The 12,324-nt window shown below is 40.4% G+C and overlaps 1 protein-coding gene across 1 annotated transcript in view; it reads right to left on the bottom strand.

Moving 5' to 3' along the window:
- Positions 1 to 1,264: 1,264 nt before the first annotated feature.
- Positions 1,265 to 12,324, bottom strand: part of phactr4a (phosphatase and actin regulator 4a) — a 29,936-nt gene continuing 18,876 nt past the window's right edge. The window contains 8 exon segments of the mRNA XM_034236683.1: positions 1,265 to 2,925; positions 3,054 to 3,130; positions 3,972 to 4,109; positions 4,244 to 4,305; positions 7,229 to 7,284; positions 9,808 to 9,970; positions 11,512 to 11,603; positions 11,605 to 11,748. Coding sequence (XP_034092574.1) covers positions 2,910 to 2,925; positions 3,054 to 3,130; positions 3,972 to 4,109; positions 4,244 to 4,305; positions 7,229 to 7,284; positions 9,808 to 9,970; positions 11,512 to 11,603; positions 11,605 to 11,748 — 748 coding nt within the window. The 3' untranslated portion in view covers positions 1,265 to 2,909.

Raw genomic sequence — 12,324 nt, 5'->3', positions numbered from 1 at the left:
GTGTCTCTACTTTAAAGAGTCCTCTCCTGCTGATGTTCAGGTGTATATCAGTATGTAGGTCTCTACTTTAAAGAGTCCTCTCCTGCTGATGTTCAGGTGTATATCAGTATGTAGTGCCTCTACTTTAAAGAGTCCTCTCCTGCTGATGTTCAGGTGTATATCAGTATGTAGTGTCTCTACTTTAAAGAGTCCTCTCCTGCTGATGTTCAGGTGTATATCAGTATGTAGTGTCTCTACTTTAAAGAGTCCTCTCCTGCTGATGTTCAGGTGTATATCAGTATGTAGTGTCTCTACTTTTAAAGAGTCCTCTCCTGCTGATGTTCAGGTGTATATCAGTATGTAGTGTCTCTACTTTAAAGAGTCCTCTCCTGCTGATGTTTCAGGTGTATATCAGTATGTAGTGTCTCTACTTTAAAGAGTCCTCTCCTGCTGATGTTCAGGTGTATATCAGTATGTAGTGTCTCTACTTTAAAGAGTACTCTCCTGCTGATGTTCAGGTGTATATCAGTATGTAGTGCCTCTACTTTAAAGAGTCCTCTCCTGCTGATGTTCAGGTGTATATCAGTATGTAGTGTCTCTACTTTAAAGAGTCCTCTCCTGCTGATGTTCAGGTGTATATCAGTATGTAGTGTCTCTACTTTAAAGAGTCCTCTCCTGCTGATGTTCAGGTGTATATCAGTATGTAGTGTCTCTACTTTAAAGAGTCCTCTCCTGCTGATGTTCAGGTGTATATCAGTATGTAGTGTCTCTACTTTTAAAGAGTCCTCTCCTGCTGATGTTCAGGTGTATATCAGTATGTAGTGTCTCTACTTTAAAGAGTCCTCTCCTGCTGATGTTCAGGTGTATATCAGTATGTAGTGTCTCTACTTCTCATACTGCCTGTGCTGCAGCACCTCTTTTCACCCTCCGTCTGAAACCAGAGCCCAGCTCTGATTGGTTATCAGAGCAGACTGGCTGGCTCTGTTGTGATTGGTTAAACGCTTAGAGATGTCACGTACAGTACAATGTGTTGGAGCACTGGCCAATAGGAGCGAGAGTGTTACATAGTGATGACAATATGTGTAGGAGAGAAACTCCCTCTACAGACCATTTACATGCACTAAAACCTATATAACACACTACAGGAAAGGGGAAAAGCATAATAGGGCATTCTTTTTCGTGAAGCACGTTATTGGATTTATTCTGAATCCTGATCATATTATATAACACTGCCCTCATCTGGTCATTTCCAGAGTCCACTAACATAATGAATAATGAGAGCATATTGAAATGAAAATCACAGGCTATTTTAATGACTGAGTGGATTGTTCATTTATACAGTGTGCTTTGCAAAGAAAAAAAAAACATTTTAAAGATCTCCGTCTGTATAAAAAAAAAAAAACCACGTTGTACCATTACTACTTGGAAATAACATTAGAGAAATACTTTACAATTAAAACATGTCAGCATTACTGAGGATGTACAATATAATCACATCTACAGAGGTGATCTATACAATTGCAGCCTACAGGGGGACTTGCATATATAAAGTACCAATAAAACAGCCAGGAAAATAAAAATATGTACATTTTCCCGCTCGGATAATTCAATTATATAAACATCGATTTATAGACTTTCTTTTCTTTTTTCTATACACCCAATTTAAGGAACATAAAGTGCCTTATTAGAAAGAAAAAAAAAACCTAGTGACATGTGCTCCATGAGAATCATTTAAATGACAAAAATACAGTACAAAATGCACACATATTAATTAGGAATCAGCGCTCTGAGGGTCTACTCACACACATGTGGATTCAAAGAGTTTAAATAAGAAACACACTGCTGTCGTTCACATTACATGAGATCCTGTGAGGAGTAAGGCAGGTATTTGTAGTACCGAACACGCACTTATAGCCAGTTTCAAACACATTCGTTTAGTGGTACCATTAAGGGTGTTAAAGGATTTATTTGCCCACAAAATAATATCAATTAATTCCCCTCTAAACCTTGAATTCTTGTAGAAAACTGTTACTTTTCATAAGGCTGGGGAATATATCAATGTTGTATCTGTATTTTGTATTTTATAATATGTTGTAAATGTATTGGTTTTAAATTGGCTGTAAAATAAATGTATCACTGTTCGAGCTCTTGATTGTTCGCCTTTATCCATTTTTCAACATCATGTATTCTTGTTCATCAAGAATCTTATAGTGAAGCACCAATATCGATAATGGGATATTGAATCGAAGAGTTAAACAACTAGGATAATTATTGATACATTGAAGTAAATGAAAGTGGTTTAATAACAGCTTAAATGTACGAAAACATCAATACTACAAAATAAACGAGACTTGGTTTATACTGCAAAAAATATGAATGAGAGTTTGGATGTTTCGGTATAATTTTAGTGTTGGGAAACCGTACATTTCTCATTGTCTTGTTGTCTTCGTTCACCGTAAAGCATGTGATTTCTTCAACAACTTAAAGGTGAGTAATTCATAATCATTTTGTGGGTGAATGATTCCTTTAATAGGAGCTACAAAGATCTCTATGTGCATAGTCTTCCCTCAGAAGGAAGTAGAAGAAGGCAGGTGAAGGCGTGGGGAGGCGTTTCCCCGGAGGTGATCACCCTCCAGCAGTCAGTCTTTCTGGGGTGTGTTTCGGGAGGTGTGTGTGTGGGGTGTGTTCCCAATCTTTCATTCAGTGTTGGCACCAGGTACCTCCATCATGGACGCACCTACAAACTAACTCCTCGAGTCCTGAACTCCACGGAGAACGTCTGAGGAGGGGAACCGATCTGAGGCTTCTTTAGCTTCAGATCAGCGACAGTAGTGTCTCCAGCTGTTAGCAGGTTAGCATGCAGTCAGTTATTAACGGACCACAGGCTTTTTACTCCTCCGTCTAAGTGCTTTACTGGCTAGCATTAGCAGCTAAGGCCGATGAAACCTGGAAGACAAAGAGGGGAAAAGGTTATTGCAGCTGCGGACGTCTTTCTAATAACCTTCCAAAGAGATCTAAGGATGATCTTCTGGTGTTCAGGTGAATAATGGATGTATAGGAGGTAGGATTCTGACCGGGTGTAGATCCTGCTTTCTTCGTGAACCTCCATCTCGGAGCTCTTGAATTCGTTGAGCTCTTTACGGATGGCAGCCTGAGGGCAGACAAAGAGAAACGCTAATTCAGCTTTTATTCATTCACAACGAGGCACAGAGGAAGAAAGGCAGCGTGGGGATACAGCTGAAGATGTTTAGAGCACTGCTGACTATCACTTAATTATTTTTTATTTTGTTATGTTTAATTATTTGAATATATATATTTTTGTATTCTTTTTTGTTTAATTAATTATTTTATCCTAAACTAGGATAAAGAAACAGCTAAAGATAGATAGAGAAAATACGTTAATCTAGTGGAAAATAGTACAAAGTTAAATAAAAAGCCTCAAATGATACAAGAGTTTCTGCTATAATGGCTATAAGATAAAAGAAATATGCTTTATGGTTTTCAAACGGGACATTTTAGTTCTTACTTTATTAAAGACATATTATAGGGGAAGAGTTTCAACTTAATAAATGAAAAAATAAAGCACAATAAGCTTAGGCCATTTGCAAAAACAGCCAAATTGGTAACAAAATGAAACGGTAAAGAATATGTGCTTGAAGTAACTTCATATAATCCCAGTTCCTTCATGTTTCCTGAGCCTTACAGAACCAGGTCATTCACTGGGTAAAACTCAGCTCAGACATTAAGCAGTGTGAACAACTAGTGTGTGGGTGTGTGTGTGTATTGGATTCCTGGGATTCCTCCTCGATACTCAATCTGCTTGGAATGCAAATCCTCCATCGCTGGTAAAACCTCTCAGGGATCAGAAGTGTGTGTCTGTGTGTGTGTAGATGAATTTGTGTGTGTGTGTCTCACCTTGTCAACAGGAGTGAGTGTGTAGATGAAGGTGTGTGTTTGTGTGTAAATGAAAGTGTGTGTGTGTGTGTTCCTACTTTGTCGGCAGGAGTGAGCTTGGTCCACGGTTTATCGGCTCTCCGGTCGTACTCGTGTGCGTGCGTGCTCTCCACGTTCTGATGGAAACGGAGGATCTTCCTCGCCTCGAGCTCGGCCACCGTGGGTCTCTGAGAGAGCTGAGGGCCAAGAAGAAGTGTTAAATGACATCGGTTGTACATATACATCTAAAAACATGAATAAAAGGATCAGTTTAAATAAAGTGTGTGTATCTGGTCCACGTGTGTGATTCAGGTCTCGTGTTCATCCTGACCTTTCTGGTGAGCCTCCGTTTGATCTCACATCGCTCTAATCGCCGGTCGTCTTCGTTCTTGGCTGCAGGAAGAAAAAACACATTCCATGAGAGGAGGAAACACAGCAGGCAGTCAGCTGCTTCACCCGAGACGTCGTAACGGGAAGCTTTAATCACGCCGAGTCGTTTCAGGACAGCAGAGCGGCGCCGTGGAGGAAAACGAGATCAAAACGTGTCGACAGATCCTGAAGAATCACGATAACACTTCACGTTCTGGAGCCAACTGTGAGAAGTGATGCTTCAGGACTGCACATTTTTAGTGCAATCACTGTTTTTTAACCAATTAAACCAGGGGTGTCCAAACTTTTTTAACCGAGGGCCACATACAGAAAGCTACAGAGAGGCGAAGTCCCTCCCTTTCCGCGGGAGCTCCATGGGACCTTATTTCGGAAGAATTATGTTATTGAAGTCAATGGGGAGAGAAAGATTATCTTTCGATCCCGTTTGAATTGTGCCACGAATTACACATATGATGTTTGTCAATTGAAAAGATAATTTTGCAAGTCAAACATTTTTAAATGTGTCGTAAAACTGTGAAGTAACACTTTTTTTTGTGTGAAACGCTCAATGAACTACATCTCCCATCTCGCACCAACACTAAGACGGCCGTCACGTTGGAACATTTCACTTCTTTCTTTCAGAATGAGACGAAAAGTATTAAACGAGGTGAAAATCACTCCAAGTCTGGGCGTGTTGAGAGCTGTGCACACACACAAGGGGAGTTAGTCGGTTCCTAAGAGCCAGCATGCGGGACCGGGGATTCTGGGATTTGTAGTCTTTCTAGTTGCATATTTTTCATAGTCTTATATTTCAACAGTTTTACGACAAACTGTGACTTTTTTGCTTTGGAAATTATTTTTTAAGATGGACAAACATCATGTGTGTAATTCGTGGCACAATTCAAACGGGATCGAAATATACGTTTTCTCTCCCCATTGACTTCAATACATAATTTTTCCTAAATGGGTCGGAAGTAGATGGGCGGGACTTCGCCTCTATATACGAAGGGCTGGGCCACTCACTAGAGGTATTTTGCCTCATAAGTTAAGTTATAAGTTAGCTAAATCAATCAAATGCAGATTGCTCATGATAAGAGGAAATAGGAAGGGTATATTGTCATGTGGATAGCTATTGTAAATTGTAATCCCTGTAATGATGCTGTATGATGTCCTTTTTGTTGTTCTGTTTATGTTTCTATGTTTCATGTGGAACCTACTTGAGCAGGTCTCCCTTGAAAAAGAGATCAATGATCTCAATGGGATACACCTGGATAAATAAAGGTTTGAAATGAAATGAAATATTTCAAGATTGTTATGGAAATAAGTTATTGGGATATTTTCTTATCAACTAAGATTTGATAGAAATTGTTTTCAACTTGAATTGACTGAATGTATTTCAAAAGTGGTCTCATTAACACATGAATACTGTGTAGTATATTTGTACATATATATTTAAGAAGTAAAATCTAAGACAAGCACAAGTTTAATTTGTGGGCCATATTTCATTATACCTTTTGAATTAGCTAAAAAATGGCCCGTGGACCGCATTTGGCCCCCGGGCCGTAGTTTGGACACCCCTGAATTAAACATATTTTGATCTATCAAAACTTAACTCAGTTCTCTGTTTCTGTTTTCACTCAGGAGGCATGAGAGAAGATATTCAATAATTTGAACGAACACGGGCAACAAATGGTTATTTTTCTGGGTGAAATATTCCTTTAACGCTCTCAATGGTCCCAGCTAACGGATGTGTGTAAACGTGTTTTTGTATGTGGTCAATACGGCCAAAATCTTGTAAAACCATATACTCATTAAGGAAACAGTTTATATCCCGACACAGTATTGTTCTGTAGACTCAATGAAGTCATGTTTAAAATAACTATACTATCTTATTTGATTAATTTCCTCTTGAATTTGCCTCACAAGAGACACCACTTGAGTTCAAAATGATAATCTAAAACTACAAAAACATATCAAAATGTAACCTTTAGGGTACCTGAGAACAATCATATTAGTGTGACAGGCATTAAGGTTAAAATGGACCAATAAATACCAGCCTGACTAAAGTCCAGGCAATATTAGACAATATAAAAATCACAAAATATATATATGCATTTGTAAAAGACAAAAAACTCACTCACTTCCTTCCTTGATATCTAACCAAATTCAGGCATACAGGATTCTTAAATAACCATAATCACATACACACTCAGTGAAAGTAACCAACGATCAATCAAAGAATGCTTGATTGATTTGTATAATTAATTGGTTAATAAGTCTCTCACTTGGTTTTCCATCTTCCTCATTCTCATATCACATTAAGAACAACGTGAAAATATGCATGAGGTCACAACGACGTGACTGCACAGCTTTCTTTATAAGGAGCAGTTAATGTGGGGGGGGGATAGCATCTAGAATAACCTCTAAATCACCTTCAATATTCTACATAGTGCTGTGTTTAGAGACCGTAGGCCTGAGGCTTTCAGAGGAGGACGAAAACACTTTAGCGGCTGGACGAGCGGCGTATTCAGAATATCGATTTGAAGCGTTATGAGGAAAATGAAGCGAGTGAGGATTGACTTTGTGGATGTACTGAGTGAACACACACACACGACACCTGATGGAGGAGTGTGTGATGGAGTGTGGAGGAGTGTGTGATGGAGTGTGGAGGAGTGTGTGATGGAGTGTGTGATGGAGTGAGTGATGAGTGTGTGAGTGGAGGAATGTGTGATGGAGGAGTGTGGGACGCAGTGTGTGATGGAAGAGTGTGTGATGGAGTGAGTGATGAGTGAGTGATGGAGGAGCGTGTGATGGAGTGAGTGATGAGTGTGTGAGTGGAGGAGTGTGTGAGTGTGTGATGGAGTGTGTGATGTAGTGTGTGACGCCGTGTGTGAGTGGAGGAGTGTGTGGAGGAGTGTGTGATGCAGTGTGTGATGCAGTGTGTTACCTTGAAGGATGTTCCTCTGCTCCAGCTCGTCGGCTGACGGCCTCTGACTCAGCCGCCTGCATGAAGGAAACACTGTTGAGTCGGCGCTTTAGAAAGGCTCACAGAGGAGCAGCATTGATCTAGAGCTGCATATCAAACGGTCTGAGGGCGGAGAGCCTCTCAAACACATGATTTACAGCATGAAGAGCGGGTGGAATCTGTCACTCTCAGGGGTGGAAGGTACATGTATTGAAGTACTGTAAGTGTGTATTCGAGGTACTTGGACTTCACTTTAATATTTTATTTTCATGTCACTTTATACTAATTTAGACGTTTGCATAAAAAGAGCTGTTTCACTTGAACAATTTATGAAAAATATGACATTTTTATTTATTTAACTTAGTTTTTGTAATGTTTTTATATATATTTTTAATAATACGTATCTTTTAAAGGTAATACTTAAGTTGATTATAATGACTTGTTTTCACTTAAAGGTAGGGTAGGTAAGAATGGAGAAACCAGCTCGAGTGCGCTAAAATTTGAAAGCACACAGCCGGAACAAATCTGCCCCTTCCTTCAGACTTCCTTACAGAGCCCCTCCTCCAACACACACGAACGCGCACATGACCAATGAGGGCACGAGATAAGTTTGTGCACAGATGGAAGGCTGACAGGCAGGTAGGCAAAGCATTTCATGTATTCATTGCTATCGGGATGTTAAGAGCATTCCATGGAATATAACAAAAAGTGTTTCTGAAGTGAATTACCTACCCAACCTTTAAAGATCAAATGCAAAGGTTTTTTTTATAATTGCCAGTAAAATCGAAATCATATAGCAACAACACTATCTAAGATATTGCAGTATTAAAATCGGAGATAATATGCGTCTGGCAATGCGCAATATTTATTTTGTTCAACCCCCAACACCAAGTCCGACGATTTATTTTCTCAGCCGCTCCTCCGCAAGATGGCGTCGCGTGACGTCACAGTGGCCAAACAAACAAACCTTGGCTTTTCGCTCACAGCTGCTTCCGCCGATAGTACAACTTAGTTTCGTTATCATGTCTGATTCTGAGTAGACTATAGACTAAAAGCTTTAGGAATCCAAACTATAACATATAATAAGTACCCTGTATCAAGATTGATGCAAAACAAGTGAAATGTGACCTTTTTAGAGAGGTTTAGAAAAATAAAGTCCAGGCGCACTCACCACTGGGTAATTTGGGAACCATCACAACCAAACACAATGCTAACAGTGAGACTCTGAATTAGCCCCGAGCGAAAAATGCTAACCTATTACTGCACCGAAATCACTCCTAGCTCCCTTATTACTTATCCTAGCTCCACATCCAACACATTGTTTACACCTCTATAAGCACCCACTCGGCTGAAAGAAATGAAAGCATGGCGGAGGGCTTTTTTGATGCATAGGCCTAATGAAGTGGTTAGAAGAATGTTGGGTTTTCTAAGTGCTCACAGTCACTTTTAATTGCGCGGGGGGCATTTTTAATTGGGCCAGGAGGAATAATAGTGGATTTAATCCCTATCATAATGCATATTGTTCACACTTTTCCGTTATGAGTGGAGGAGCGATGAATGAGCTGCAGATAAACTACAATGCTAACAGTGAATTAGCCCCGAGCGAAAAATGCTAACCTATTACTGCACCGAAATCACACCTAGCGCCCTTATTACTTATCCTAGCTCCACATCCAACACATTGTTTATGATCGTAAGGACACAGAATCTAACGGTGCCCACCTCTATAAGCAATACAACTGCAATTCCGTTATCTGCGTTATCTGCTGTGCTCCGTGCGCTTTGAAATCTAATCAAAAGTTATTTACCTCAATTCTTTGGCGTTTCTGCATCGCCCGGCTCTTTCGTTCTTTCAGTGGTTTCTTGTGCTGAAATGTGGAGGGGACGGCTCCGGGTTTCAGCCTCCGACGTGCTATTAATGCTTCTCCACCAACAGACTTCATGATAGCAGGATCAACGTCGTATGCATCACACGCGAAGTGGTCAGAACACAACTTGCTCCATTTTGTCGGTTGCCATCCAACACGATTCACTAAAAAAAATCAATTTTTTGCGGATGATTTGGTCTTTGGGAAATGCATGTAAAACTCTCCCAGATCCCGCACCGTTCGTACAACAAAAAGCTCAACAATAACCCATGTTAATTCAGTTTTCTTTTCGAAAAACATGTGACCGAGACTGCCGAGTCGGGATATTTGGTCCAGAGACTGTTTGGCCACTATTACGTCACGCGCGCGGAGGCTGCTGGGAATTACATGTCAGAAATTCAGACGGCTTTGGGTCGAGTTTCGGATCAATAAAAAGCTTTTTTTTGGGTGTATTATCTCGATTTAAATTTTAAAAAAAATACAGGCAGTCTTAAAAACAACATTTCTATAAAAATGTAGCATATTTGGAAGCTTTGCATTTGATCTTTAAGAAACATTTAACAGAGTGTATTTTTAAAGTGCACCAGCAAAGGATCTGAATACTTCCTCCAACAATAATCAGTCTAAATAATGGCTGACTTCTCACATCCTATTAAACTATAAGTATATTCAGTATATATATGATTTATTTACCGTGTGAGTGCGGATCCGATCTTGTTCCTGACGGCCATCCACTGTTCTCGGTTCTGCCAGCTTATGTCCTGGTTCTCCTGGTTCTCCTCTCTCTCCTCTCGCTCCTGCCGCTCCAGCCTCAGCGCCAACGTGTCCTTCCTCTTCACACGACTCGCCAGACCACCTGGATCACACAACACACAGTTGATATACTACGAGTTATGTATACTACATAGTACTATACATTTTGCAATCCAAACATTAACGATAAGTTAAAATCCTGCATCACCTGACAAAGAATGTCAGTGTTCATGAGTATAGACAACAAACTAAGTCTAACACTTAAATGCTCTTAAAAGAGTGTAAGAGACCATGATCTGGCATTATTATTAACAGTTATATATAAAAAAGACAACTACAAAAAGCTGCTTTGGGAAATGAGGCCCAGAATAATTTACATGTCTTCCATTGCTAGGATCACACATTTTAAATCAAGCATCTATTAAAAAAAGAACGGCAGTGTTCATGATAAAAGTATAGACTTAAACATTTGAATAAAATGTAAAAATGAAGATGCTCTTAAAGGTCCCATGACATGGCCATTTCTACTGATCATAATTCCATTGTTGAGGTCTACTAGAATAGATTTACATTGTTCAATTTTCCAAACTCACATTGGTTTCTCATACAGCATCTCTGTAAAGTGTGTATTCACACTCTGTCCTAAACGCCTTGTTGGAGATCCTGCCCCCCCCCCTCCCTGTGAGCCCAGTGTGCGTCTGCGAGACACAGCGAAACCACACACACACACACACACACACACACACACACACACACACACACACACACACACACACACACACACACACACACACACACACACACACACACACACACACACACACACACACACACACACACACACACACACACACACACACACACACACACACACACACACACACACACACACACACACACACACACACACACACACACACACACACACACACACACACACACACACACACACACACACACACACAGAGTTTGTGTGTGTTCAGGCTGAGTTCCGCGGTGTCTCGCTGTCTCGCCGACCCCACACCAGTGAGCCAGCTCAGTGTCCCGCTCCTCGCAGCAGCGAGCCTCGCAACGTCCCGCCGAATGTGTGTGTGTGTGTGAGGAAGTCCGCGGATTGGTCCAAACGTAAAGGCTCCGCGGACGTAACATCCATTTGGACCAATCCACGGAGCCGTTACGCTACGTCACTATACCCGAAATACGTCTCTATACCCAAGAAGTAAACAATGGAAAAAGAGAAATCCCCAACGAGGCGTTCTGGGGCAGCTAGACAGGTATTTTCTGTGTTCTCGCTACAGGGTGTACTTTGAGGGTTTGTGACTCTGCAGACCGTTTACATGCAGGAAAATCTTGTTAGGGCCAAACCCTCAAAGATGATTCATCTCCTCTTAGTAAGACAAAACAAAGCAGTGAGAGATCTTCAGATTTCACAAGCTGAAGGTTTAAAACTATCCGATATTATAAAACTACTAAATGGTTGCATCAAACTTTTTCTGACTGAAAATACTTATTATGATCAGTTTTAAAGAACATGAAAAAGCAGTATATTTAAAGAACTGCTTTTTCAACTTCTTAAAAAGTCATTTCCAAGCAGTTTTCACACTCGGGTTGATCTCCTATACTAGTATAACTAGTCAAACGTACTTGGGGGCCCTTCCTCATCGTCGTCGTCTTCTTCGTCGTCGTCTTCTCGGTACAGGATGGGGCCGTCGGAGTCGCTCTCCTCCTCGCTGTCGGGGCCCCCCCCCCTCCGGGATCACGCTGACCCTCAGGTCCACCAAGCCCCTCCGGCTGCGAGGCTCCAGCTCCGGCTGGCGGGGGGGCCGGGTGGGGTGCAGCTTCCTCATCTCCTCCTCCAGGTCGAAGTCATCGTCGTCTTGCCTGTGAACAACCACAGATTCATTATTAGTCTTTAATAAACAAGGAAAATGCATAAAAACTCACAAAAATATGATTTATTCCAGATTTATGGATGTAGGAAGCAAGGCTAAAAGATGACTGGCTGTAGGGGTACAACTAACAATTATTTAAAATATATTATTCGTATACATTTGTTTTCTTTTGAATAATCAATTAAGTCATCGTCGTCAGATTTATTATTAATTAATATCAAGGATATATCAATATTCCAATTACTTGTATATAGACAATTCTGCATTATTTCTATTATATTATATTTTATTTACTTGCACTATTATCTGTTTATTTGTGTTGCATTGTTGGAGGAGCCTGTGACCTAAGATTTTCATTGCCATAACTACACTGTAGCTACAGTATGCACACATGACAATAAAAGCCTTGAATCCTTGAACATGCATAAAAACTGCCAAACATATTATTTAGTCCAGATGTATTTATGTAGGAAGCAAGGCTAAAAGACGACTGGCTGTAGGGGTACAACTAGCAATTATTTTAAATACTTATTATTCATATACATTTGTTTCTTTTGATTGATAC

Source organism: Gymnodraco acuticeps, unplaced genomic scaffold, assembly GCF_902827175.1.
Source record: "Gymnodraco acuticeps unplaced genomic scaffold, fGymAcu1.1, whole genome shotgun sequence".
NCBI classification, from domain to species: Eukaryota; Metazoa; Chordata; class Actinopteri; order Perciformes; family Bathydraconidae; genus Gymnodraco; species Gymnodraco acuticeps.
This window is presented reverse-complemented; position numbering and strand designations above follow the sequence as displayed.